Source organism: Dipteris shenzhenensis, chromosome 23 (genome assembly GCF_047967505.1).
Source record: "Dipteris shenzhenensis isolate YYH24624 ecotype China chromosome 23, Dip_SZ_1.0, whole genome shotgun sequence".
NCBI classification, from domain to species: domain Eukaryota; kingdom Viridiplantae; phylum Streptophyta; class Polypodiopsida; order Gleicheniales; family Dipteridaceae; genus Dipteris; species Dipteris shenzhenensis.
This window is the reverse complement of record NC_141618.1, coordinates 52,104,600-52,131,692: the sequence shown is the minus strand read 5'-3', so window position 1 is coordinate 52,131,692 and position 27,093 is coordinate 52,104,600. Positions and strand designations below refer to the sequence as shown.

General features: G+C 43.3%; 2 protein-coding genes and 1 pseudogene across 2 annotated transcripts; 1 reads left to right on the top strand and 2 right to left on the bottom strand.

Annotated features, from left to right (window-relative positions):
* The first annotated feature begins 4,367 nt into the window (after positions 1–4,367).
* Positions 4,368–6,323, top strand: LOC147887530 (uncharacterized; annotated as a pseudogene).
* Positions 6,324–10,052: 3,729 nt separating this feature from the next.
* On the bottom strand, positions 10,053–11,388 carry LOC147887529 (wall-associated receptor kinase-like 14). Its single transcript, XM_087394332.1, has 3 exons — positions 11,122–11,388; positions 10,701–10,750; positions 10,053–10,519 (listed from the first exon to the last, which is right to left on the bottom strand). Exons 2-3 carry the CDS (start codon positions 10,708–10,710, stop codon positions 10,053–10,055), a joined length of 477 nt encoding a protein of 158 aa, XP_087250458.1. The 5' UTR covers positions 10,711–10,750; positions 11,122–11,388.
* An 11-nt stretch (positions 11,389–11,399) lies between these two features.
* LOC147887528 (uncharacterized) lies at positions 11,400–26,596 on the bottom strand. The gene is made up of 5 exons (XM_087394896.1): positions 26,225–26,596; positions 23,287–23,643; positions 22,881–23,113; positions 12,700–12,843; positions 11,400–11,945 (listed from the first exon to the last, which is right to left on the bottom strand). The coding sequence occupies exons 1-3, from the start codon at positions 26,261–26,263 to the stop codon at positions 23,000–23,002; spliced, it is 510 nt and encodes a 169-aa protein (XP_087251022.1). The 5' UTR covers positions 26,264–26,596; the 3' UTR covers positions 11,400–11,945; positions 12,700–12,843; positions 22,881–22,999.
* Positions 26,597–27,093: the final 497 nt, after the last annotated feature.

Sequence of the window (27,093 nt, the reverse complement as noted above, 5' to 3'; positions counted from 1 at the left end):
TTTGGAGAGAACCGGCATCCCGTTGATTATTCGAAGACAAGAGGCAGGGCAAACATTAATTGTGGATGGCATGGAACGTTTCAAGTTGAATGGCATCTAGCTCGTGATTTGAAGACCCTCAAGTGCTTGTATGGTTGTGATACAGGTGTAGATGCAAAATGGACATGCTTGTATTGCACCCACTCTCAGAAGATGCAAAAGGGAAGCCTACGGTGGGAAAATGGCATCCTTTCTTGCAACCAAAGTGCAGCCCTTGATCGTCACACAAAAAGGATCCTAAGTGGGACTCCATTCTACCAATTCCATTGGAGCAGGTATACGTGTGTACTTTGCATGTTGAACTGCATATACTTGATAAGTTACTCTATCTCCATCTAGTTTATGCTTGGAATTTGAGGCCATAGCAAGTATCTACACAATGCATTGCAAAAGTTGAAGAACTACTCTCACTAATGGGACTTCACGGAAGCAATGTGAAGCTTAAGCAGGACAACAAACAATCAGGAAAGACACAAAATCTTCCTGCTAAAGTATCCATGGGTGGAGGAAAGGCAAGGAGGTTCTTGTCCAACCACAATGCTGATAAAGAAAAACATACATTGGCTCAAAGCACCCTAGGTTGGGAGTACTAGAAAGCTTTGTATGAGTGCACTACAAATCAAGCTTCACATCCGCGAATTGCTACTTTGAGAGCAAAACTGTGGACAAAGCTTGATGCATTTATAAAGTTGCTTAGACAAGGTCAAACAGATAAGCTTTATTATGAGAGATTCAGGATAGCATTAGGAGAATTCATATCATTGATGGTAGAATCATGGGGGGAGTCACATATTACACATTACATGGTAATCCTCCTTAGGTTAAAATTTTGTGCTTTAAACTTGAGTCAGTTTATGTTTCTAATACAATGTTTTTCTTTACAGCATATTCTTTATACACATGCACCATGGTTTGTGGAGCAACGAGGCCCTCTATCCATTTGGAATACTCAAGGAATGGAGAAATCGCATACTTCAAGAATACAAGGCATGGGGGTGGTATCGCGCGAAGGCAGCATACTTCAAGATTACAAGGCATGGGGGTGGTATCGCACGAAGCAATGCACTACACGAAATGTTCGATTGGTTTTATAGATGTCTAGAGGCTAGGACTCTCAAGCGCGATAAGGTAGAGGTCTCAAGTCTCACAAAAGTAGTTCAACATGTCAAGAAGACAAGGAGATGTGCTGCTTGGAAGTCCTCAACAGGGAGCCAAGGGGTTGTGCTTTGGTTGCAACGTAGAGTCAAACAGGGGATGCGTTGGGTCCTAAGAGAGCCCCAAATGTAAAATGTTTGATGAATAAAGTTAACACTATTTTGAGTCAATTATAGATTCCAAAATTCACAAATTTGTTTGGAAATTGCAAAATTACATGTGCGACATGGCAGGGCGGAGGGGTGAGTGGGTTGGGAGGGAGGCTGGTGAAGATTAAGTATTACTGAACTGGTGACAAAAGACTTGGGGGGGAGGGGGTGCACTCAAAAAACCCTAATTTAAAAGAAAAACCCTAAAGTGCTTTAAAAAAGACTACATAAAAAGCACTTCAAAACCCTAAAATCCCTCATTTCTATGGCACGAGTTAAACAAACTGCTAGACCCACTGGACGCCGTTTAGACACTACCCGCTCTCCTCCTCACAACTCCATGGCCTCTGAACATACTGCAGGCACCAGTGGCCAAGAGGGCAATGATTAGCAGGGATCTGAAGGCGGTTCTCATCATCAGGAGTCCAAGCAACGTCTGGAGTGAGATAAACCAAGACAACCTTACCCATTTAGAGCCAAATATAAACTTCATGCCCACATCCTTTGCAATCTTTTCCTTGTATGATTGCACTGTTCTTGTGTCCACCATGCTGCAATCCATGTCTTCAAGTTGTGGTGTTGCAATGCACTGAAGATGGCCATAGCTTGATGCCGTCCTTGGAGTAATGTACTTGGCATTATACCAATAGATATTTCTCTATTTCAAAGTAGAGGACTTCTCTCTAGCATGCATTTGCCTTCCTAAATCCTCATGAATGGTAGTAAACTTACCTAAGAAGCACTGGACTGGTTCCCACTCCTCAAAGTTTGAAGGAAATACATCTGCTATGCACAAGTGCTATTTCAAAATACAATTTCAAACTGTCTCATTACACTGGTTCTATTTCAAAATACAATTTCAAACTGACTCATTACACTTCAAAATCTTACACAAAATACAGACTTACAATGCAATGGTATTATCGATTGATTGCTTGATGGAGGAAGGCGCATGTCCTTCCCCATGTAGATGTGTTTGCACCTTTGCAAGCCATCCTTTCTTCCCAAGCTTGAACTTCATGATGCGGCCCTTCCATTCATGCAAAAGATCACCTCTTTTGCTCTTAGGAAGCTTATGTGGACTCTTGGCAGATCCTCTCATGACTATCCAATCATTCAAGCTGTAGGTGCAAGGCACCCATTCACCCAGTGCATTTTTGCTCCTGTAGGACACAGAGTACATGTATGGTCTCCTCACCATGCTTGTACAGAGGTCACAACAGCAATAGTGGACTAGAAAGTGCAGCTTGGAGGGAGAGAGCAGCTCCGATAGAGGGAGAAGGTATAGAGGGTGCAACTGAAGATTGAGAAAAGCTCCAAGAGGTGCTGTAGCTAGGAATGGAGGAAGAAAGAGCAGAGGGGGATGAGTAGCTGCTCCAGGAGGTGTTGTAGCTAGGAATGGAGGGAGAAAGAGCAGAGGGAGATGAGCAACCACTACAAGAGGTACTATAGCTAGGAATGGAGGAAGAAAGAGCAGAGGGGGATGAGCAGTTGGTGCTATAGCTAGGAATGGAGAGAGAATGAGCAACTGTTACAGGAGGTGCTGGAGAGGGAGAAAGACAGTGGACCAGAGCAAGAGGGGGTAGAGAAGATGCCAAATGAGTTCCCACGTTTGAAAAATGGAGGTGCATATGGGAGAAGCGTCAAGCATGGGTTGAGGGGAGGAGGGGGATGGTTTGAGTGGTCCCCAGTATAACAGGAGTAGCCAATAGGGGCTGTTTGCAAGTATGCCCACCCTCCACCTCAACATGGCATTGCCCCACAAAAAATAGCACTCCCATTGATACACCTCAAATACCTCACTAATCCCTTGAAATTAGGAAACACTAATTGGGAGCCCTTTGGAGACCCCAATTCTCCCCTAATGTCTGAAAATAGTAGTCGTTTGATTATGTTAAGGGATACCCGAAATAGACCTCTCCGTAATCAAAGATCGTAGGACACGGTGCCGATATATAGGCTAAGGCTCTCTGATCTTACTCCTCCCTTTACACCCTCATTTCGTTCTTAAAAATACCTCATAAGCGTACCTCATACGCTCATCGTTCCAACTCATAGTCCCAGAAGAGAACATTGTGACACACAATCAAAGGAGACGTGTTTGTATCATTGTTGCAGTTATTATTGCTGAGTACTGTAGCTTAATTCAAATCTCCCTATAAGTTTGACATTAACTTAAAGGCCAAGATAACATTGTTTTCTTCTCCACCTTGCACTATGCAAATCGATGACTTCGACACAAGTTCTATCTACTTAGAAGTGGAAGGTACGATTTTGGCCAATATATATTTCCGTTTCACGCTTGCTTTGCAATCCTTAAATGAGTTTCCATGGCTTTGCCATGAAATGAGAGACTGGAACGAATTTAAGTTCTTTCACATCACGGCAATCTCGGACGAGTTTATTTTAAATTCCAAATTCCTTGGAAATGCAACAAACAAAAAGAAGTGCATTTAGTGCTTCGGCCCAAAAAAAGGATGCGTTATTACTTGGCCAGCACTAGGACGTTTTTTCAAATTCTGAAATCCTGTGCTTCCACATGGCACAATATACACCCTTAGATTTTTTAAATTCTGAAAGCCCAAAAGCTTTGAAAGCTTTTGAAAAGCTGCGTAAAAAGCCCCTCCATGGCAGCTACAGCCTCCCCTCAAATTCCCTCCTCAACCTCCAACCCTGCTGCCCTTGCCTCCCTTCTTTGTACTCCCCCCTTCTTCATATTCCGAATCTTTTGTGTGCTTTTCTGATGCTTGTATGGACTGAGTTCGTATCTGGGAGCACCGCCTCCCTAGAACGTATCCTTGTTAGAAGCGATTGCCTCCTGTTGCGGCAGACCAAAGAAATTTGGAACTAATCAAAATAGCCCAATGGAGATCGTAGGCATGAGAACATACCCATGGTTTTGTTGGAAGCACTAAATTTTCTGCGGCATCATTTACCGTGCTCTTACATGTTGAAGGGGAATGCGTTCGCAAATCTAGCAATGCCTATTTGTCAAAATTCTAAAGATACTTGGCCAAACTAGCGATGTGGCGCCTTTCTTCACCAAAATTAACTTGTCCTGATGCAGATCCGAGCGGAAGTAGGAATGCAGGTGACGTATCTGGCTCTCCGGAGGTACGTGGATGACCAGTATGACTTTAGCGATATAATATTTCCAGAATGATTATTCTACATGTCGAATCCTTGTTTATGAAAACATTGTGGTGCTCAATTTACAACAGAGGCGGCAGAAAGGCATCAGCGACGTGGAAAGTGTCCTAAATCGATCCTTCAAGAATGAGAACGATCTGTTACGATGTCAGCTCAACGACCTTATTGCCCGCGAGAAAAACCAGGTGCGACCCCTCCCCTTTCACATTATACAAAGAACTAGTGTATAACTGTCCAAATCATGCTTTAAGTGATTTGTGTAACTTCTACAGCGGATTGAGCTCCAAAGACTTCGGCAACATCGCGATGCAGAAGTTGCATCTATGGTTCAGTCGGCCACGTCACAATTGAAGGCCGAGGTTGAGCAACTGAAAAATATGTTGCAAAGTACATCAGGACAGCTTCTTCAAGCTTTGAGCGAGAGGGAACAAGCAAGAAGTCAGAAAGAACAGTGTGCGCGAGCCCTAGAAGACACGAAGCAAGTTGCTGCTGCACAGGAAAGTCAATTGACACAACGATTGCAATCGCTAGAAGAGGCGTTAAAAAACAGTGTTGGAATTGGAACCACCCTGGCTGACACTGTGGATGCCTTCCAGCGTCATGTCCTGCCAACGTTCAAACCTTCAGGATTTGATATTAATAAAGCCGCACCCAAAGTAGCTCCAGATTTTGCCGAGGGAAAAGCATTGATGGACCAGGTAACATGAATTCTAAAACAATTTGTTGATGGCTTTGAGTACAAAGTCGGTATTAACCCTTTAGCTTTTTTGCAGTTGACAAGGTTGGAAAATGGTCTCACTTTGCTCCGAGTGATTGTGGATGCTAAAAATGACACACTGGTCTTAATTCGTGGCAAGGTCTCTTCAATGACTTTGTATTTAAATCCTTTGATTAAAGAAAGTTTTCAGGGTTTTCTTTTATTTGAGTTCAGGTCAAGGTAAATTAGAGACATCAATAGTTTTTTGCAGTTTACTGGTGTATATATTATAAGATTGAAAGTGCCATGTCCGTCTAACCTACATGCCAACTGAAAAGAAAAATGTAAACAATATATGCGTCCCTTGCAGTTGAAACAAGAGAATGAGGAACTCAGAGCTGAGCTGCAAGTAGCACGAGAAGCAAAGCAGCTTTCACAGCCACAAAAGAAATCAATATCTCCAGCTTTCAGTGATAATACATACGCTGAGAATAACATGCTTCAACAAGAGCTACAATCCCTGCAGGTATCAAATTTCTTACCTTTCTGTTTCACATTTAAGCTTCAAAAGAGTCTTCTGAGACAATGTCCTTGAATTGCAGTCTCTTTTTAATGAAGAAGTAAACCAACTAAAAGCAAAGCTAAAGATGTATTAGTCAGAAGAGCAACAGGGCCAAGGTCGGCTTACTGACGTTCAGAGAGAGCTTGCTGTGTTGCAAAACAAACTGAGCTCAGTAGAGGCATCAAAAGCCTTTTTGGAGGCTAGCCTGAAGGAGGAGACATCTGCACGCTCTCAACTGTTCACACTACGTAAGGTACAGTTGTCTATTTAAAGCATTGTTCTAGAAATGACCAGTACTCTATTTGAGTCTTTTGTGGATTCCTCACCTGGAAAGCTTTTGAAAAGCTGCGTAAAAAGCCAACTGCGTAAAAAGCCAAGGCAAAACCTTTAAATATAGGCGAAACGGACGAACGAAATCCTTGCTCACGTTGATCACTTCGACAGGCGAAACGGACGAACAAAATCCTTGCTCACGTTGATCACTTCGACAGAAGGTGAAAGCATTGAAATAGTGTTCTGCTCGTTGTCAACCAGCTGTATTCAGTTCATCGTATCGATTGATCGCTATTGAAAAGCCCGTCTCGGTTTGTATACCTTCGATACATACTCGACTATTCATTGCTCTCTTTCTTAAGAACAACGGTTTTTCAGCTCGTCTTCGCTTTCTGTTGTGCCTTGTTGTTGTTGCTGTTGTTGCTCTTCTGCTCCTTCTGCTGCAATCAATCACCCCTTCCGCATTCATCTCAGTTTGCTGCCATCACAGTTTGTTGTGGAACCAGTCGCAGTTTGTTGCTCAACAGCCCTCCTGAAGCCTATAAGGCCTCCCTCCCTCCCTCCCTAGCCATGCTTCCTCGCAATCTCCCTCTCCCTACACACAAATCAAGCCTATTTGCTTCCCCCTTCCCTCTACCTCTGTAGCTTGTGCTTCTCCCTCAGATTCGGCCATGGAATTCCGCACCACCCATCTTCCCCTCTGACCTTGACAAGCCCGCAGTCGGAGAGGATCGTCAAACAGAGCTGCCAAGCAATCACAAGAAGAGAGAGATGTGCCATGGGCAACAGTGTGTCGCGCGTGGTGGGGTGCTTTGTGCCTGTTGCTCACGATCGCGAGCGAGTGGCTGTTTTCTTCTCTGAGCCTCTCGACGAAGGCTTAGGCCATTCCTTTTGCTATGTTCGTCCATCCCTCGAGTCCCCCCCTCACCTCTCTCCCTCCCCCTCAGACAGATACAGCGTCGTCCCTGTTCCCTTGGCTGATTCCGAAGCTCGCAGCGGTTCTTTCCGATTGCACAACAGCGACAATGCTATTGTTTCAGCTGACAAACCAAGAAACCTCTCCGAAACCACCTTCAAATCAATCTCTGGTGCTTCCGTGACTGCAAACACTTCCACCCCGCGTACCGCCGTCTGCCATGAGCAATTCCACTCCTTCACCAGCGTCCCGGATGATCGTGCGGCTGCCTTCGAGAGCACCTCTTCCTTCAGTGCGTTGCCACTGCAACCCATTCCCAGGGGCGTCACCTTCTCGGGTCCGATCTCCAGAACATTCTCTGGACCTTTGGAGAAGGGATTCATGTCAGGACCCATCGAACGGGGGCTCATCTCGGGACCTTTGGAAAGAGGCTTCATGTCAGGGCCATTGGAGCGGGGCTATATGTCCGGTCCTTTAGAGATGAACACTGATGGGAATCACTTCTCGGCTCCTCTCGCTGGACCTTATTCGATTTACAGCAGGAGAAGACAAAACAGTATCGCGCGGCTCCTCAGCATTGTAATAGTGTACAACAGCTCGAAGCAATGATCACGGACGTTTACCTTCGAAGACGAGCTTAATTTGCTAAGTGTTCTGCTTGTTGACTGACCCAAGTTGCCTATATCGCGGTGGATTCCGGGTGAAGGGGACAAAATAGAAGCGCTTGATCCTCTGTAAAATTGTAACTACAACTGCTCGAAGATGTGTGAAGATGATTACCTTGATGGTTTTAACATCTTTGATCGTTGGATTGTGTATAGCTTTTGTGCTTGAATTTATCATCTTTAGGAAATTGCATATATCCTAACCAACATATCCAAACATGCAGAACATGAGGAATGCATATTGACTAATCATGATTGTTTTTCAGATTCCAACATTCCAGCAAAGAAACAGGCGACTTCTCGTCGAGCTGTGGACGTCACAAAGGATACTCCACGTAAGTAGAATGTACGGTCATTTCAATTCTGAAATGTTTATGCACCGTCTGTTGCTCTGGTCCGTATTAATGCACTACACCTCCAACACTGGAGGTGACTATTCGAAACGGGGGGATGGCACGTTCCCCTATGATATATAATTTTTGGAGAGACATGTGCTGGCTCTCCACCATACATTACGTATGGTTTTTTTTTTTTACACCTCATCTTGAGCACGCACACTTCTTCGCACATTCTGTTTCCGCAAGGGAATATTACATTTGCTTGGTTCGACCAACATACTAATCATGTTTGCAACACTTCTGTTTTCGAGATGTTTGCAGCCTCCAAACGAGTGTCTTCTCCTAAAGGTACGCACAACAAAATGTATTTGCTTGATTCAAGTTATTTTATCAATTCTTTCACCTTCTAAAGATAGAGATTCAGTCCATTTTGTTTTTTCTGTTGCATTTAGACAAAACCACGTGAGTGAAATTGTAGCAAAGTTTCGGATGGTTTTTATTATTAATCCCTGTAGGTGTTTAAACCCGAACATAAGACATCGATTCATGTCACGATGTAGAAATGACCACCGGAAACTCCTTCGAACATGACCATTCGTCAACGCTCAGAGCAGCCAGAGATCGAGCTATTCAACTTGATATAACATCAAGAAAGATGTCCTTGAGGCCAGCTACGTCATCGTGGTTAACCATCGCAGATAGATACAAGCAATGGGTTAGTAATTGCGCGGCTATTTTCTCTAGCCTTCAAATCTGCGGTGTCTGTGGCATAACCACGCTACTGTCTGCAAACCAAAGGATCGTTTCTTCGCAAGGCATACGCATCTCGAGCCACAGCGCCGCACTCGGAAACATGATACTTTTGGATGCCTGCGAGAATATGGGCATGCAAGTGACTTACTGGAAATGCCAAAGCTGCACACGAGATGCCCAGCGGAGCAGATACATTGTGCGGTTGATGCCACAGTACTCTCGGCAGTTGCTTAAAACAAACCACCTCCACACGCAACTGCTAAGCATCATAGATATATCCATTTCAGTTACCACGACTGCAAATGCGATTGCTCGTGGCACACTCGATCGAAGGTCACTTCTAGACAATCCTCTGATATCTTGGCGAAACGTCCCACTAAGCTCGGCTCTAGAAATCGTGACGAACGAGCTGTCAGCTGTGCTCGCATACAACATCGAGAACAATCCAATATTGCGCAAGTACAATTCTTTAGCAGAGCGTGCGGACATCAAGATGGGTATGTGCATCTTGATTCCTTAAACCATTGCAAGTATCTTGGAACTACACAATGAGACAGCTCCCTTCGAGTTAATGTCAATAGCGGAATCTCAGCCTGAGCTCCTGCTTTTGCAAAACATGGTGGACCCCGCGAACCGTTGCGCATGAGTTTGCCTCCATACAGCTACGGGGTACAGAAATGCTTTCAGAGAGGGTCGCTTCATTCCACGTCGACGGAGTAGCAGCAGCTGGCAGTGCGTGCGTTGACATAACCATGGAGTCAGCAGTGTTCCCCTTCCTGTTCCCTTTCGGATGGGGCTACTATGATGGCTGCATACAGTTCAGCAACTATGTGAAAATGAGAATATGCACCTTATTCTCTATCTACACGCTCTACAAGCCGTACTTGTTGATCATGTTTCAGTTAAAACAATTGAACATCAATCCGAGCAATCTAGTTTGACACTCAAGGGTTGGGGAGGGTGGTGGGCTATAAAGTATAGCTAGATGGAAGCCAAGGTAAAGATGCCAAGTGAGCTCTAAGTGTGTGTAGTTAAGTGGGTGGCAGGGGGACGATAATAGATCTTGGATCCTACGACACTGTCGTCATGAACCTGCCTTGCTCACAACAACAATTCAAGTTTACAAATAATTTGTGCTTGAAATCTAACTCGTGCTATGTAATGTAAATGGTCCTCTGTAAGACTCAGCTGTAGGAGCAACAGCTTTGATTCGGTGTCAATCACATATCCTGTGGAGAGCTGCGACAATGGAGCCCTCTTGCCTCTCGTGTTTCATCAAACATTTTTTCCCTTTGATCCGAATTATCGAACGGAAAATAGCTATCATCACGAACGATAGCACTCTCACTGGTTCTTCAGACCTCTACCAATTCCGCCAATGCGTTGGCCAAACAATCTGCACGTACAAAGCCACAGTACCGTTCGAAACGAACTCGAAAACGAGAAGAGGCTCGCTGGATTCGACACAGCAACCCAACAGGCGCACCAGATTTCACGTTCACTTCATTCACAATCTGCTGAATGCCTTGCGAGTTGAAGTAGTGAATCCGCTTCACTGCAACTCTGCGCTTATCCTCCAGTGTTCCTGCGTTCACTGTTCCGTAAGCTCCATTTCCCAGCTTCTCGCTGGACGCGAAGCCTTCGGTGGCCTTGTCCGCCTGTCTGTAAGAGAAAACCTCTGACTTCCCCTGAGACAAGAAAGCAGCTAGCGTACGAGATTCTGCTTTCCTGTCTCGTGGTAGAGCGAACGACCTACGGCTCCTGATCAGTACCGCGCTTGCCACCACAAGGCCTGCTATAATAGTAGCGATAGCAATAATCCCTGCAATTCGGGTTCATTATCAGTGAATGGGCTCACTTCCAGTCGTCAGACGATCACAGAGCCCTCATAATGTAGAGAGAATCATGTTAGATGCTGGGCTGTTCAGCTACATGTTAAACGATCATGCACTTGAGGTTCCTCTTTGGAGATTCAAAGCTATGCAGAGGATTCAGGAAATTACCTGCTGTCATCGCTGCCCATTTTTGGTACTGTTAGAGCTTGATGTCGTTCCTGGAGACACTCGGGAAAATTAGATGCGGTCAGTCAGAGGTTTTCATAGCAAGGAACATGGCTCAAAACCCATTCTGCGCGCACGTCCAGAGCATTGCCCGCGAGATCTCATTGCATGCAGATGGAATTGAGTTATTGCTAAACTAATTCGGCGAAGATACACATGTTCTTTCACCATCAGGATTATCTCTCTGGACATCAAGCTAGACACACACAACTCACAAAGGGCAAGCAAGTAAAGACAACGACTTAGCGCAGGCGATAAAAACACAATGGGCAACGAGATTGTCTTACAACTCATTTTCAACCAGCTAAAACATGCACATTCTGGCAAGATTGTCCAAGCGAATGCACGAAATCAATAAACATACCTCACAGCGGATTCTGTCAATGGACTTCTTTAACAAGGCTTTCAGCTGCCGTAGTTAGATTGGCCATACTTCGCGACACCAAAGTGACGTTGGCCCCTTGGAGAAGCAGCTTCCTGGCGATGGAGAGACCGATACCGCTAGAGCCTCCGGTGATGAAGACATGCTTCTTGTTCAAAGATCGGTTAAAAGGACGTCGAGTGACGAGGAGCAGTAGCACAAGGCTGGGTGCCCGCCCAGCCATGCAGAAAGGATTGCATGACTGCCACGTGGCCTCGATGCTATAGTCTGCCCCTTTTAGGGGCAGTGCTAAAAAGTGAGTCTCTTCGTTTTTCGAAGAGCAACTTGCCTACAATTATTAGAGTCCATGAAGCAATAAAAAAGCATTAGATTGATCCCCACATTATCTCGAAAACGGCGGTCCCGGTTGATTAATTTGTCACCGGTACACAAATCTGTTTGAAATTCAGTTACATGCACAAATTGCAGCATCATGAGCTTCCTAGCTGCACCACCTTGTTTTAGAAGAGCTACGAAGGTGTCTGTTTTCCCTCATCCTCGAGATCCCATCATAAAGCTACACACGTTGGGAACAAAGAGCACACGTCTGGCAGTTCTGCTTCTGAAAAGGTTCTTGCATATACAACTGATCTAAGAATCGTAAATTCATTTGCCACAATTCTCCGCCCTCTCTAATACCTTCGAATAGATCTTTTGTGCAATCCAAAATCCTACATTATTGACAATAATGATATGAATGAAAGCACAAAAAGCATATGATGTGAGCTGTGAGTTGAAAGCTTTCCGTTTGTTGCTGCCGTAACCTCCTGCATATTCAAAATTACCATCACAAAACTTTGATAACCCATAACACTCGATTCCCAAGTTGAATGTGAAGACAAAGTGAAGTCATGTACTAATCTGACACTTCCAAACCATTTGAGCAAATTAATAACAAAAGAGACAACATTATTAGCAGGCAGTAGGTTGAAAGCAAGAAAAATATGCAAGTTTAGCGATGCTCTACATAGGTTGGCTACAAATTTTGCCTCCTAAGGCAGTTAATAGAAAAAACACAAGATAAATGCTGCATCTTAAATCAATACGGCTTGTCTTTAGTCTGATAATTCTAGATTCTGGTCTCTTTGCTCTCGGGCAATTTCCTGTCCTTAGGAATTGCCATCAGGGGGACCTACAAGCATCTTATTTTCGTGTCCTTCGGAGTTTCCATCAGGACCTATGAATCACTTATTTTCCAGGCTAGTCAGAAAAATCTCGTGAATATTTTGAGCGTGGGCTTAAAAGTATTGATAAACCTGCATTCTTCACTCTACTTTTCTGTCCACCTATTTCCTTAAGGTGCCTTGCCAATCATGGTTAGAGTCTGTGCAACCGTGGAAGGAGTCTGTTTACCCAACGTTGGATTACTTCAAGAGTTCAGAAGGGGCTTTTTCACTTCCGCTAGCTGAGGTTCTTTCTTTTGTTTGTAATTTTTGTAAGAGGAAACGCTATTAAATGTATCAAGCAAAAGAAATGTGGTCGTGAGAAGATACTATCTACAACATAGTGCTCTAATCATACCAGCTCCTTTACAATAGTCTGCTGCTCCATGTAAGCCTTTTGGGCTTTGTTGATCTCAAGCTTTGATTTGAACATCTCCTCCTCTGCTTCAGCTAGCTTTCCTTCAAAAGAGTTGGAAGTAACCATTAGTTGATCGATGTGTGCCTGAAATCCATCAGAAAGTACATTACAGTATAGTGAGATCCAAAATTCATGTCTCGATTTTATACAGCACCACAAGGAAAAAACCAAGGGATGATTGGAAGGGTCACAAGGATTGTGGGGGGCAAGGGCTCAGCTGATGAGCTTTACGCATTTATTGCTTCTTTCCTACACCGTCATCTCTAAAGAAGCATTCCATACAAGTCAGTACTTATATTTTCAGATTTTGGGTCTTATAGCAACTGCCTTAAAAGCCCAAACCTAGGGGCAAAATTTCAAACAACAGGATTTCCAAAGGAAAAGAACACCACAGATCCAAAACGAACCATAACGCATCAAAAAGGGAATCAAAGCCATGGTTGCACAGAACGTTCTGTACAGCACAAGCACCAGTACTGGTGCCGTACAGTGAAAATTTTTAAGGTAGGTTAGGTATGTGCCATGGATTTTCAAAATCTCCCCCAAAAATTTATACAACGTGATACATTTTACTACATATGTAACGTAAGATACTTGTAACCTATGCTTAGCCTTTAGCCTATACAACTGTACTTTCATGATAGTTAACACATCTAGAGAATTGAACCATCATCTTGTACCGCAATAACTTATTAAATTTCATACAAAGGAGTATTATGCATGGGCAGGTACAAATTTTAAAGCAAAAGTAACATGTCGTGTATGTCCTTTCATCTAAAGTGTCCAGCTATTAAAAGTAAATTTGGACACAATAATAAAAAAGTGAAACTAAATATTTTAGACTTTTGGTTTTGTTCTCAGGTTTGTGGGCGTCATCATACGTACGGTAGATTATATTCGGCTCAACTATGATCAAAGCAAAGCAATAACGCCTGTAGTAAGAGAAATGACAATTAATTGCTTGAAGTTTTGAAAAATCAAATAAAGTGTTGGTGGAAGTGTAGGAAATAAGCAAACAACAAGGACAGCAATGAGAAGCCCAAGGAAGAGACCAAAAGCATCAGCAATTCTCTCATCAATGAGCTATTTTTCATGATTGAGGAGATACCCTTGATTGCCAATGTAACATCGGGACCTGTCTGTTGGAGTTTGAAAGGTCATCTCCACATTTGTAAGCCCCCAAATGAGGAGAGCATGGGGGAGGTGCACCAAGAAAGGCCCAGACCATGGGCGAAACATGTAACCAGGACCAGCACAGATAAAAGCAGGATTGGAACTGCAAAGGAGGCTGCAGGCAGTAGGGCCTCTAGGTGCTGCTGTAGGCCCACTGTTGAAGAAGATAGGAGGCCTATGTCATCTGCATACAGTGATATCTGTATCATTAGATCAGTCAACAGTGATCCCTCGCCCCCCAGACGATCAATGAAGGTCGTGATCTCATCAATGTATAGCCCAAATAATGTAAGTGAGGGAGGACATCCCTGCTTCACCCCTATCAGGCTCTCAATCCACTCTCACAAGCCTCCAAGAGCGCATATTCTCCCTCTGAGTCTTGACGACTCATATAAGCTCATCACTCCCCATATCATGTCTCCTAGGATATGCATCTCTTGGGAGTCGTCTGATCATCCGAAATCGTGGGACTGTTTCGAAGGCCTTCCGAAAGTCTACAAAACATGCATAGACTTTCTGGGCTCTTGACCTCACCTCCTTGATGACTGCCCGCAAAGTGAAGATGTGGTCAAGGTTGGAGTGCTGTCTCCGAAACCCAGCCTGTCCCATTGCCCTCTGCCCATGCACTTCGTGTAGGAGCTGATCTCTCTCTCTAGTATTGACCCATACATCTTAGCCAGTGTGTGACCCATCATGAGGGTATGGTAGTTCCCGGTGTCCATGGGGTGTCCTGCTTTGAGAGAGAGAGAGAGAGAGAGAGAGACTTTTCCCTGATGTGTACTAGTGTAGAGAGAGATCATGTTGCAGACAGTAAATGTATCAATGCGAGAGAGAGAGAGAGAGAGAGAGAGAGAGAGAGAGTATATAGAAACAGTAATAAATTTTTGTCCAAGGATGGACCAATTCATATACAAAACATGGGCACAGTGTGCCACCCCTATCAGCAGGATGCTGACTATATGTGGACCCCTGTAACACCCGGAAGCTGTTGTCCTGCCTCCTCGCGGCACCTTCAAAACACTCAGCTGCGTTGCTCTCCTAGAGCTTGTGTGGGTTTCATAAGGGTACCCCGCAACACACCTTCCTGTTGCTCAATTGGACAGCCTATCGTAAGGTAGTGTTTGCCCTATTGAACCTTCACCTCCTTGCTGCTGTGTAGGCAACCCTTCTGAAGGCTTGTTGCTGTAGATCTGGACCTCTCTGTTGCAGTATTGACAACTCAACTTGAGGCACCAGGACCTGGACTAATGGAATGTGGAATGTGCCCCTTTTAGAGGACACTAAGCCTCTGGAACTGACCGACTAGCAGTCTGACCAGCCCACAGACTGGACCTACCGGTGTGTCGCATTGCTCTGGCCCCTCCAGCCTAAAAATAAGCCCTACACACACCTGGCTCCTGTCTGCCTTCAGCCCACCTTGTCTCTGCTGTTGCACTGTCTGCTCCAGCCTCTTCCAGTGTGCTGCAGTCCATCGCACTGCCCTGTGACAGCCCCGTACAGACCGCTATACTGCTGCGCCTGATCCTGCATCTGCTGTTGACCAGGTGAGCTCTCTTTCTTGTACTGTGACCTGCTCTTGTACCGCAGAAGATGCTCCTTGGGTGTTGCAGAGTCTGTAGCTAGAGGTGTTTGCAAAGAGAGAGACCTCACAGTCAACCTTGGGAAGACCAAGGTTATGATTTTCAACACCTCACAAGCAGCTCTTTATCAATACATTTTCACTTACTGAGGGGAGCCAGTGTAGAATGCATAGTCGTACACCTACCTAGGGGCAGTCTTTGCAGGTCCAGTCTTCACAATGGCTCACGCAGCTAGGCCACGACTCACGGGAGGGTAGGGAGCTCTAGCTCGACTAGAGATACTATGCTTTCAGGCACATTTCCAAGACCCCCCACAAAGGGATGGCTATTTGACATTAGTGAGACCGACAGCCATGTACGCAGCACCCTTCTCAGGAGTGATCTATTAGTGAGGACTGAATGGCGTCGTTTCGAGAGGCTGCAGGTGATGATGGGATCCAGGATGATTTGGAGAAAACCCTCAGTCCCCCACCAAATCATTCGGCATGACACCGCTCCATGTTGATGCTATCTTCCAGACAGTCATTTTTCTTCACAAGGTCTGGACCTTATCTAGAGGGAGACTACCGAGATTGGCACTAGAGTCGTCTATACACCTAGCTAAGAAGGGAACTAGCATGGCTTGGTACGCACGCATCCAAATGGTTTCGCAGCCAAGTCATCCAAATGGATCGTCTCCCCCCCTTCCAGTATAGCTTAGATGTTCCTGAACAATTGATTCCACAAGATGAGATCAACCGTATCATACAGTTGGACCTACTCCAGCTCCACAGACTTGGGGGGGACCAGAACTCCCCACCAAGATCGAATTCTATTGTTGATCATTTCCTCAGAGTATCAGTAGATGGAGTGATTATCAAAACCCAATACTTGGAGGACAGACGAGTCTCACATGCCTTGAGGATCGCCATTGGAAAGATGCGGGCCTCATCCTATTAGTTGAGGATTGTGACAGGGAGAGCCACATGCACACCCAGAGAGCAACTGATCTATAGACTATGTACCTTGGAGGAGGTGAGACAGAGGAGCACTTCCTCTATACTTGCCACGTATATAATGTGTCACCAAGCTGTAAATATTCCAAAGTCAAAGTTTCAGTTGATCATTTATTAATCATAATTAATGTGTTTTTCATTTATTTGATTATGTTTAAAGAGTTATTTTCATTTGGTCAAAGTCTTGACTTTGGTCAAAGATACTTAACCTCGGTTAAGTAAGCCTAACCCTGGTTAGGGAGATTTGGCTTCGGCCAAGATGGTTAACCACGGTTAGCCAAAGAACCAAGGTGCTAACTTCGGTCAGAGAGTACTTGCCTTACGCCAAGAGGGTAAACTTCGTTAACCAAGATGCGCCAACCTCGATTAGAGAGACTTGGCCATAATTAAGGCGCTTTGATTGATGGTCAAGCCCCTTAATTACCACCATGGGGATTGACCTCAGTCGACCAAGAATTGTGTTCTATGTTTTGTCCACATGTTTGCTTGGTGGGGACGCCCACAATGACTAGGATTAGTCCACAGATCATTATTTGCATGCAAAGCGTTGACCATTAATGGGTGCCATGGTTGTGCGCTTTAGTTAATGGTTGCAGGTACTAAGAAGGATTGAAGAACCAAGCAATATGGAGCTAGGCGAGCACTTTGGAGATCACTCGCGTGACCAAGTGTTTCGAAGACTCCAGAGTGGGCAAACATGCTGTCAAAGTATCATTTTCAGATTGTCCATACTCCGGGAGTTAGGAACAGAGTGGCAAATGCCTTGTCTTGAAGAGCCCGGGTGAACAATGTGACTATTGCTTATCATCGGGATCGGGAAGACATGAGGGAGAAATATGCTAATGATGCAAATTTTGGTGAGATTTTACAGCAAGTGCAAGAGGGGTAGTCTACCAGTCACTATTCCCTGAAAGATGGGTATCTAATGAAAGATGACTGCCTATGCATCACCTAGGAGATGAGGAAAAAGATTTTGGAAGAATGTCATGCACCTCCCTATGCTGGGCATAGAAGAATTACAGCAACAACTCAAGCACTAGAGAGGTATTTCTTTTGGCTAGGGATGCGGAAAGATATACATCAGTTTGTCATAGAACGCCTTACCTGTCAGAAAGTGAAATATGATAGAAGGAAGGCACTTGGCCTACTTATGCCTCTTCCCGTGCCTCAGGCACCGTGGGAAAGTATTACAATGGACTTTATTTTTTATTTTGCCAAGATCAAAGTCGGGGAATGATGGGATTTGGACTATCATTGATAGATTCAACAAGCAAGCTCATTTCATTCCAGTTCACAAAACTATTAAGGCAGATCATATGGCTAAGCTTTTCATGGCACAGATCTTTAAGCACCATGGTATGCCTAAGTCCATTGTCAGTGATCGAGATCCCAGAATGACCAGTCTATTCTAGAGAGCTTTATTTGATAATATGGGGACGAATCTGAATTTTTCTTCTTCCTTCCATCCCCAGACAGATAGTCAAAGTGAAGTAGCAAATTCCACAGCATTGGATATGCTGAAATGCTATGTGGGTGAAAAGTACCTACCATTAGTGGAGTTTGCTTACAATAATACAGTTCACAGCTCCACAGGAAAAAACCCCTTTTAGGTCATCTATGGGAAGTTGATTCTGCCACCTATCCTGAGGACCAAAGATGAAATATTTGCAACTAATCAATTTGTTAGAGACCTCCAGACAGCTTTCATGGAGCTTCCAAAGGTGAAGACTTTTTCCACAACCCCTATCAGTAAACCTTCCTACTCTAATGTCGTAGCAATGCCCAGCCCATACACATTGCATTACGAGCGGAGGATTAGCTCAGACCCACAAGAGCATATATGCTTTCTAAAGCAAGAAGTGAGCAAGAAAAAAGGGCTGCTAATGCTCGATGTCTACGCATTGGAGGACTACCTGAAGGTTGGCATGAAGGGAGCCTAGCAGAAAAAAATGACAATATAATGCAGCAACCTTGAGTGGGACTTAAAGGACATAGCCATTGTGGCTCCTATTGGGATACAAGATAAAGTGGTTCTCAATGATAGGAAGGCAAGAACCAAGATTCTTATGCAAACACATAAGCTGACAGGTACCAAGGTATGGATCTCAGAGGAGCTCACCCCAATTTAGCTCAAGATGAAGTCCACAGAACTGAACAAAGTGAAGGATGCTCACAAAGAAAGAAAATGGGCTGTCTACAAAGATGGAAAAGCACTTATCAAAGACTTTAAATCTAAACGCAAGGACTCCTAGTCTTCAACTGATGTAATACAGGCCGATTATCTTATCTTAATTAGTACAATGTAGCTAATCTAAATACCTTTGGGAGTGGTATATGCACTTCCATGAGACTCTCTGTCTATAACTGATGTTGGAGTGTGTGCTTTGTCTCATGGTCCTGTGAGGGGCTTTTGAAGATGTTAATCTCTCTCTCTCTCTCTCTCCCTCTCTCTCTCTCTCTAGCACTGTCCATTTATTGTCTGCACCTCTATCTCTCTCTACACTAGTACTCATACAGAAAAGAAGTTGGATTTGAAATTGACATTGTGTGATTCCTAGGCGCTATCTTGTTTCATCTATCTGCCTCTACAAGGAGTTTTGGCTGTAGCAAGCAACCTCCCCCACACTTATTTTTTCTAACATTGAAGATGTATGGTGGTGCCACTTCAACACATGACCTATTAATAAGAGGGAGTGGTACAGTTCACTCAGACCAATGGATCCCAAAGTTTCATCCATAATGGGTGACTACTCAAAGAGGGAATAGGAAGTGTTTCATTCATCAAGAGAAAGGTTAGACCAGATACTTAGTAATGTGCTTTAATTCTGAAACTCTACAAGAATTTCTTTGTATTCATGCTATTGCCAAGAATGGAATAAAGGTAGAGTTTGATCATCACGGTGTTAGTATCCTTGATAAGAAGAGAGTAGTTAAAATGTGAGAAAAAGGAAAGGACGAACCTAAGTAAGGAGCCGGGGAGAACTAGCGCATGAGCTGCGCCTGAGAGGGAGGGAAAGATGCGCCTGCTTACTACATTGGAGAGATCGAGGGATGGAACATTGGAGCAATAGAGGGATGGACACATGTTTACTAGACTGGAGCAAGGGAGCGTTGGACTAATAGAGGACTGCTAGATTGGACCATGGAGTCGCAAGATGAAGCGCTTGCTTACTGGTCTAGAGGGATAGAGCACTCAAGTGACAAAGGACTCCAAAAAGTCTACTAATGTCCACGGGAGACCAACAGGTCTATGGGGAAGCAAAAAACCACCTAATACATCCATTTAGAGAGGGCGCAAGGCAGCTCCCAAGGAGTGCATAAAGCTACTCCGAGTTATTATAAGGTACCTACATTGTAGTCTATAAAAGTAAGACAATAAACAACCATACATTAGTTTAAGACTGTTAAGGTCTTTCAGTTTTGATTTAACTCCTTGATGAACACACCCTTGCGATATACTGCCCGTCTGTTGGCCAGGTCTGGCTGCTCTGACCTTGGCCAACTCACGTTCCTTTTGATGTGCTCGAGTGAGCTCTTCAGCTACCCATTCTTTTGTCCCTTTCAATTGATTGGATTGGCGAAGAATGTTTAGTCTTGCAGCCCGTGTGCTAAGAGTAAATGCAGCATGGGCCACACCCTTGCGATATACTGCCCATCTGTTGGCCTGGTCTGGCTACTCTGACCTTGGCCAACTCACTTTCCTTTTGATGTGCTCGAGTGACCTCTTCAGCTACCCATCCTTTTGTCCCTTTCAATTAATTGGATTGGCGAAGAATGTTTAGTCTTGCAGCCCGTGTGCTAAGAGTAAATGCAGCATGGGTCTCAGTTGATGGAAGAACTTTACATCATCTACTTCGCCTTCATTTTAATACTTGGGGCTGCCGCCTTAATCTAAGCAAAGTCTCAAAACACGAGTCTTCCTCCTTGTAACAGCCATCGGGTAGCCCCCCAATCCTGATTTGAAGTGCATTATCATGCCCAGTCTCATGCTCCTTAATCTTTTTATTGACCTTCATATCCACCTCTACAATAACCTTTGTCTTTATGGACTGCACTTCTGCATGAATTCTTGACTATAGAAACCAACTAAGGGGTAGGACGAGATTTCTTGCATATTTGTCTCACATGCTTATGAGAAAAAATGCAAACAAAAGAGAATAAACTTCAACATCGTTACAGACTGAGAGTCTTGAGAGCGAGAGCGAAAGCGAAAGAGAGAGAGAGAGAGAGAGAATATATGATATGATATTATGTGTTAATGTCCGTTGCAGACCCAATAGGATCTATAAGGTGAGTCCATTTAAAAATTGCATGTTGCAGCTCTAAAAATAGCTGTCAACAATAGTTCATGTGTTCGCATCCTTGAGCATGCTTGCAAGCATGTGTGCTCAGTCCAAGACTTTACTGCAATGTGCCAATACCTCATCGATGTAAGCTCCTATTCTCTTCGGTGGTTGGTCCAAGAGGATTAGCAGGTTCATATGTGTGGACATCTTTATTTCATATTTCTCCCTGATGTGCTGATAGGCTCGACAGGTTTGGCATTCGTCCTCTACATCCTGTGATGGGCATAGGCTGTAAACCCATCCTCTCATGGCATAGTTATCCGTACTAGCTGTTTGTGGGAGCTGGTTTGTGCTGGCATTTTAGTTTTCATTTTAAAGACAGATGTTCTCATTGAGATAATCTTCTCCCCCAAAGGGCAGCATTGGATAGATAGATAGATAGATCCAGGAACATGCCCAAACTCAGCGCGGAGTTTGAATCTCATGATTGTCACTCACAAGTTTGAAAACCATAAACTCCATCACACATAGTAGGGACTAGCTACATGGCATCCGCACCGACATCATCAGTGCCCAATGGCAGGTGTAGACCATAGTATGAACATATGCTCTCAAACATACGTATCCACACACCCACACATATTTCAGCATTCATTTATACAAAGGTCTTTATATTGAGTTTCTGTCAACACTTCAAAGGTGAAGGGAAAACTCAGCCATAACCAAAAAGTAGTCCACACCCTCTCCATTACAACTGCTTGTGAAGACTATAATATTTCATTTTCGTCTCTCCTAAACATGAAAGTCACTTCTTATCATTTTTCTTGAGTCTCCATTCCTATGTCCTTTTCTCTCTCTATTCAAGTGTCTAAAGTAGTTCTTGTTCAGCCGCTCACTATGCACACATGGTCCATCCGTTTGCCGAGCCACCATGCAAGCTTCTTCCTCTCTTTTAGGCAAATTCTAGGGGTATTGGATCGTTGATAATTGTGGAGCCTTGAGGGAGTAGTTTGCTCAGGCGAAACTAGCATGGGTGGAGGGCAGTTTTTATGATAGTTTAACCCCCTGTTAGTTTTTTGCTCATAACTTTCTACTCGATAGTCTAATTTTAATGAAACTTATATCATCACAAGATCTCTTCAAGGTGCATGTTCTTCATTTCTAAACAAAAAATGCTTAGACAATCTAGCTGATAGGGCAGCACACCAAGGGTGATGGAATGTTTGGATATAGACAATTATCCTCTTTAGTTTCTCACATAGTTTGTTGCATGAACATATACCCTGGTATACCAAAAAACAATTATAATGCAGAACAAAAGCATAATATGTTTTCTTCACAAGAAAGATAAGTGCATACTGCCAACTTATAGTGCAAGGTAAGAGAATTCCAAAGACCAATCAGCATCAGATTAGCATGCCTCATTTCAAGTGTCACAAGCATAGCAGGAATGAGTTACATTGAACTAGCAATCATATCGGGGATCGGTTACATTGAACCCTCTAGCATCTCTAACATGAAAGGGAATTGCTACAACAAAAAATGTATGAATATTGCTTTACCTTTATATAGATCCGCTGAATGCTAGAGAACTGCATATACATTTGTTGGACAGATAATCACATTCTACACAAGGCTTACAAACATTTAAGATTCTGGCCCAAGCTTTTTGCAAGATCATGCACCCATACAGACAGCCAACATATTTGCGCACAAAGAAGAGTCCCACCACCTTAACACCATCAGATGGCTTGACATGACTCAGTTAGTGTAGGAAGCTGATGTGGATCATCTCCTTTGCCTCTTCAGTAAAAGAGAACGAAAATCTGTGGTAGTAGTCTTTCATAATTATTCAAAAGATGTACACTTGTGATTTGTGACATTCAAGATTTCCTTTTAAAAGGGCCATGAATTCACCAAGCCCCAAAAAGGATGCTTTCAAAGGTGCACATATTATTCGTATTCCAAAAAGAAACATCTCTGCAAATGACACATGTGGAACTATTGAAAGTATGAGGTATTCTTTTACACAGGTTGGTTTTGACACAGACGAAATACATGAAGCTAGCACAAGTACAAGTGGGCACCTGGTCTTCTTCTGTAGTCACAGAATCTTTGAGTTTTTGCTTCAGCTCTTCTATTTCCTCAACAGCTTTCTCTAATTCAGTCTTTAGATCCTGAACTTCACCATTGAGTGACACCTCCCTCAATGAGGATTCCTGAAGACTTCTAGCAGATATTTCAGAGTATCATTCGACTTTTCTTTCAGGCTGGCAGCCTTCTCTTCAAAATCGTCATTCTCTTGCATAATGGTTGCCATCTGGAAAAAGAGTGAAATTTCTTTGTAGTTCAGCCCACAAATAAGTTAAACGCATTCAAAAAAACTTCAGTTTATAGATTCAATAGATGTCACAGGATTTCCTTGCATCAGGAAACAATGAGCTCAACAAACTTTGCAGAAGATTCCTTGGCCTGAGACTCAAAAATCCTTACTGAGTCCTCCAATTCAACAACTGTATTTGACAATTCACTGATTGAATTTTCAAACATTGCTGAATTGTCTTGAGCTGACTTCAACTTCACGTCAAGTTCACTGGCTTGCTGCTGTGCATCCGGCAAGGCAGTCTCAAGCTCTGTAACCTTTTTCCTTGCATCAGCTGCTTCTGTTTTATGCTGGCTTATCATGCTCTCCAGTTCAACACCTCTATTTATCAAACTGGCTGCATTGGTTGCATGATGCAAAGACTGCTCCTCAGAAATCCTTAGCCTCTCTTCAAGTTCATCTTTAGTATTATGTAAATTTTTCAAGGCAAGATCTAGCTCACTCACTTTTGTCTTGGCATTTAATGGCTGCATTCACGTACAGAACAGACTTTGTTAGCCTTTCGTAATCCAAAAATACAAAGTGAAACCTCTCCTAGTGGCATGCAACAAAATGCTGCAAAGTTTTTCAGAATCATACGTAAGAAAATCCAGAAATGCATGAAAAAATGAATCCTCAGAGGCCAAAATTTACAAGAAACTGAGGAAGACAACCTCCTCTCCCTCTCTAGCAGTGTCATCTAAAGGAGCCACATCTTCAGCCATAAACTCACTTTCTGGCTCCATGCTTGCTTAAGTTGTTTGATCAAATCTAGACCCACAAGACCCAATCCTAGACTGCATGACGTCACAAACTTCTTTACAAAACTAGAGGTAGTTGGGAGACGCTGTGCTGAATACTTGTGACCCTATACGATCAACAAAGGAGTTTGCTGACGTTCTGGTGGACTGTCGCTCAGTATCACGAATGCGCTCCTTGAAACACAATTTCAAAGATTATTTCGGACATGTTGATGTTTTAACTTCTGGATCTTTCTACCAAGTAAAACCCATAAACGACGCTGGGTGTTCAACAGAATGCTTGGCCATTGCTAACTATATGAGCTATTGTAAGTAGCTAATAATAGTTAAGTTGATCTAACGACATGGCTTCCCAAGATTTTAGAGTTTCATATAAAACTCTCTAGTGCTGGCCAAGTAAAGACAACAAGGAAACACTAGAGTCCATGGCCATCACCTACTGGACAGCTAAAGTCAAATGTTATGAGCTATATAGAAAACCATGATTTCATTGACATTTTGAACTTATTTAGGAAGTGCACCCACACATAACAACAAGTCGACAACATAAACAAAAAATGCTTCCATACCCCACCACAAGACAACACATTCCCATACCTCTTATATATAAACATGCAAATGAACACGCACAACTTGACTGATTCACCTTGCACAAGTCGAAAAATAATGGAAGATCCAAAAACAACTGACAGCAGCCTGAGAACAAAAATAGAGATAAAGCAAGGAATGCTTGTTGAACTTTGTTCTGGTAACCTTTACCAGCATAATGGTCTTGTGAATGGAGCTGACGGAGTCTTCCAAGGGATGACAACATATAAAGGCAAAGACATAGTATGGATCAAGTTAGCAAACGACACCGTGGGAAAAAAGCAAGAACTAGCAATAGGGATGCCTACAATGCAAAAGTACATCAAAGCTGGACACCTATGTTTTGCATCTCCAAGGAAGTACAAATAGGAATATTAAAGCATTCTAACAAGGGAACAATTCCCCATTCAACCAGTTGCGGGTCACACCAGATCACAGGGCCTCACCATGGACCGTGTCGCCCTCTCACCAGAAAAAGTTAGAGGCCACGAATTGGCGTACACTGCCATTTCAGGTGTTGGGAAAAATTGAGGACCTTTAGTTGCAAGAACCAATAAAAAAGGAAAACTTCCCTGTTGACAAAGACGTCCAAGCAAAAATGCAGAGACTTAATAGAACAAGAAGATGGTGCAAAATCAAAGAACAAATGCAAAAAACATTCAATTTCAACATAAACATCCAATCTTTAAATTCAAGATCATTTCAAAAGTACAAACTTGACATCCATGGCACACAACATCTTATGCAATCTAATGTCATATCCTTACAAGAAACTCCAATTTCAACATAAACATCCAATCTTTAAATGCTACATCATTTCAAAAGTACAAACTTGGCATCCATGGCACACAACATCTTATGCAATCTAATGTCATATGCTTACAAGAAACTCAAACAAATCAATTTGATACATCCACATTTAAAAAGTTCAGTGCGATATATGTGTTCTCCTCCTGCGGTTCATGCATTCTACTGGACAAAAGCGTTGTGTTGAAACATCACCATAAACACCAAAAACAGGGAATAGAGATCATATCAGCTCTTATTTGAAAGGAAAACTTAGATTATACGATTGTCGCAATATACAAGCCACCAGCAACCAACATAAGCACTTTGCTGAACCTCTTCGAAGATATTCTAAAGCGCAACATAAAACCAAAACAATAAGAAAATAGTCCTTGGTGACTTCAACATCGACATGAATAGCACAACAACTTCAACAAGGCTACAAAATGTTATGCATAAATACAAGTTTCACAGTCCCAACCACAATATATGGTAGTACTTTAGATCACATTCGGACCAACATACCTTTCAACGAGACCATGTCAGGAACGTTGTTCATCTACAGGACTGACCACTCCATTACCTACATGTCTGCATAGAATTTCACCACACAAGCCCCAAAACCTAACCTTCAGTTTCCATTTGCAAGGCCAATGTGGCATTGCCACCTTGTTTTGGAAGGCTTTTCAACCTTCTTCTTACCAAAAAATCCCCACATCAAAGCTTTCTACTTCAACTCACCTCAAAGTTGACAAGTCATTTGACATGGAATCCCCACCCCATAGCTTGCTAGTTTAGCAACTTGCCTCAAAGCTCTCTACTTATAGCCGCATTTACTTATCACCCTATTGTGTGCTTGAATGCTACATGAGGGGATGGCATTGAGGAGGAAGACTCGGGTTGATGATGCCTGCATGGCACTGATCCTTGTTACCTTCTCTTGCACTCCTTTGCCATAGTGGAGGGAAAGCATTTTAGGAAAAAAAGACCCGTCGTCATCTTCTTCTTCTTCTCATCTTCCTCACTTGCAACCAAAATCTTCTTCTTGTTCTTGTGTTCCTCACTTGCACTTTGTCTTCTTTGAGAGACCCGATGCACCTTCCTCCAGAGTCTATACTCTTGGTGATTACACAAGAGCAAAGGAAGCATCTCTTGGAGGATTTAAAGGAAGAAAGAACCTACTAGGAATCGGCGCACTGGGGGGCCCCAATGCACCTTCACAATAAAACGTACATTTGTATAATACAAAATATAAGGTTAAACCTTGCCAGCTCATATGCACATAAAGAGAGGAACTGACGCAAGGGTGATGCAAGAAACCAAGAAAACAAAAGACAGAATAAGCACTTTAGCAATGAAGATGAAACAGAGCTTTTTTTAAAGTTGAAATGCTTCATTACACTCTCTGTCTCCGTCTACTTGCTATGTCCCATTCTCTTGTAGTACACTGTTGCCCCTTTTGAGACCTTCAATTTGGTACAGAATCTTCCACAATGCAGATGAATAGATAATACAATCTTTTTTCCGATGACGGATCTCCCCCAATTTCAAATAACAACTGATGAAAGATCCCACACTAACTAACTAATGAGATGACAACAAAGATAAAAGGCCAATGCACACTATGGCAGCTACTATCGCACCATGGCACACGAGATAGAGATCCAACATCCTAAAAACCTCTCCTATAGATGTGTCCTTTCATCTTTGCTATCACCTCATTAGTTAGTGTGGGATCTTTCATCAGTTGTTATTTGCAATTGGGGGAGATCTGTCATTAAAAAAAAGATTTTATGATCTATT

Coding starts and splice junctions, on each gene's coding strand:
- LOC147887528 (XM_087394896.1), bottom strand. CDS start 26,263: ATGCTTTCCCTCCACTATGGCAAAGGAGTGCAAGAGAAG. Junction 23,644..26,224: donor GCAAAGGAGTGCAAGAGAAG/GTAACAAGGATC, acceptor ACGTGAATGCAG/CCATTAAATGCCAAGACAAA. Junction 23,114..23,286: donor TTGTTGAATTGGAGGACTCA/GTAAGGATTTTT, acceptor CTCTTTTTCCAG/ATGGCAACCATTATGCAAGA.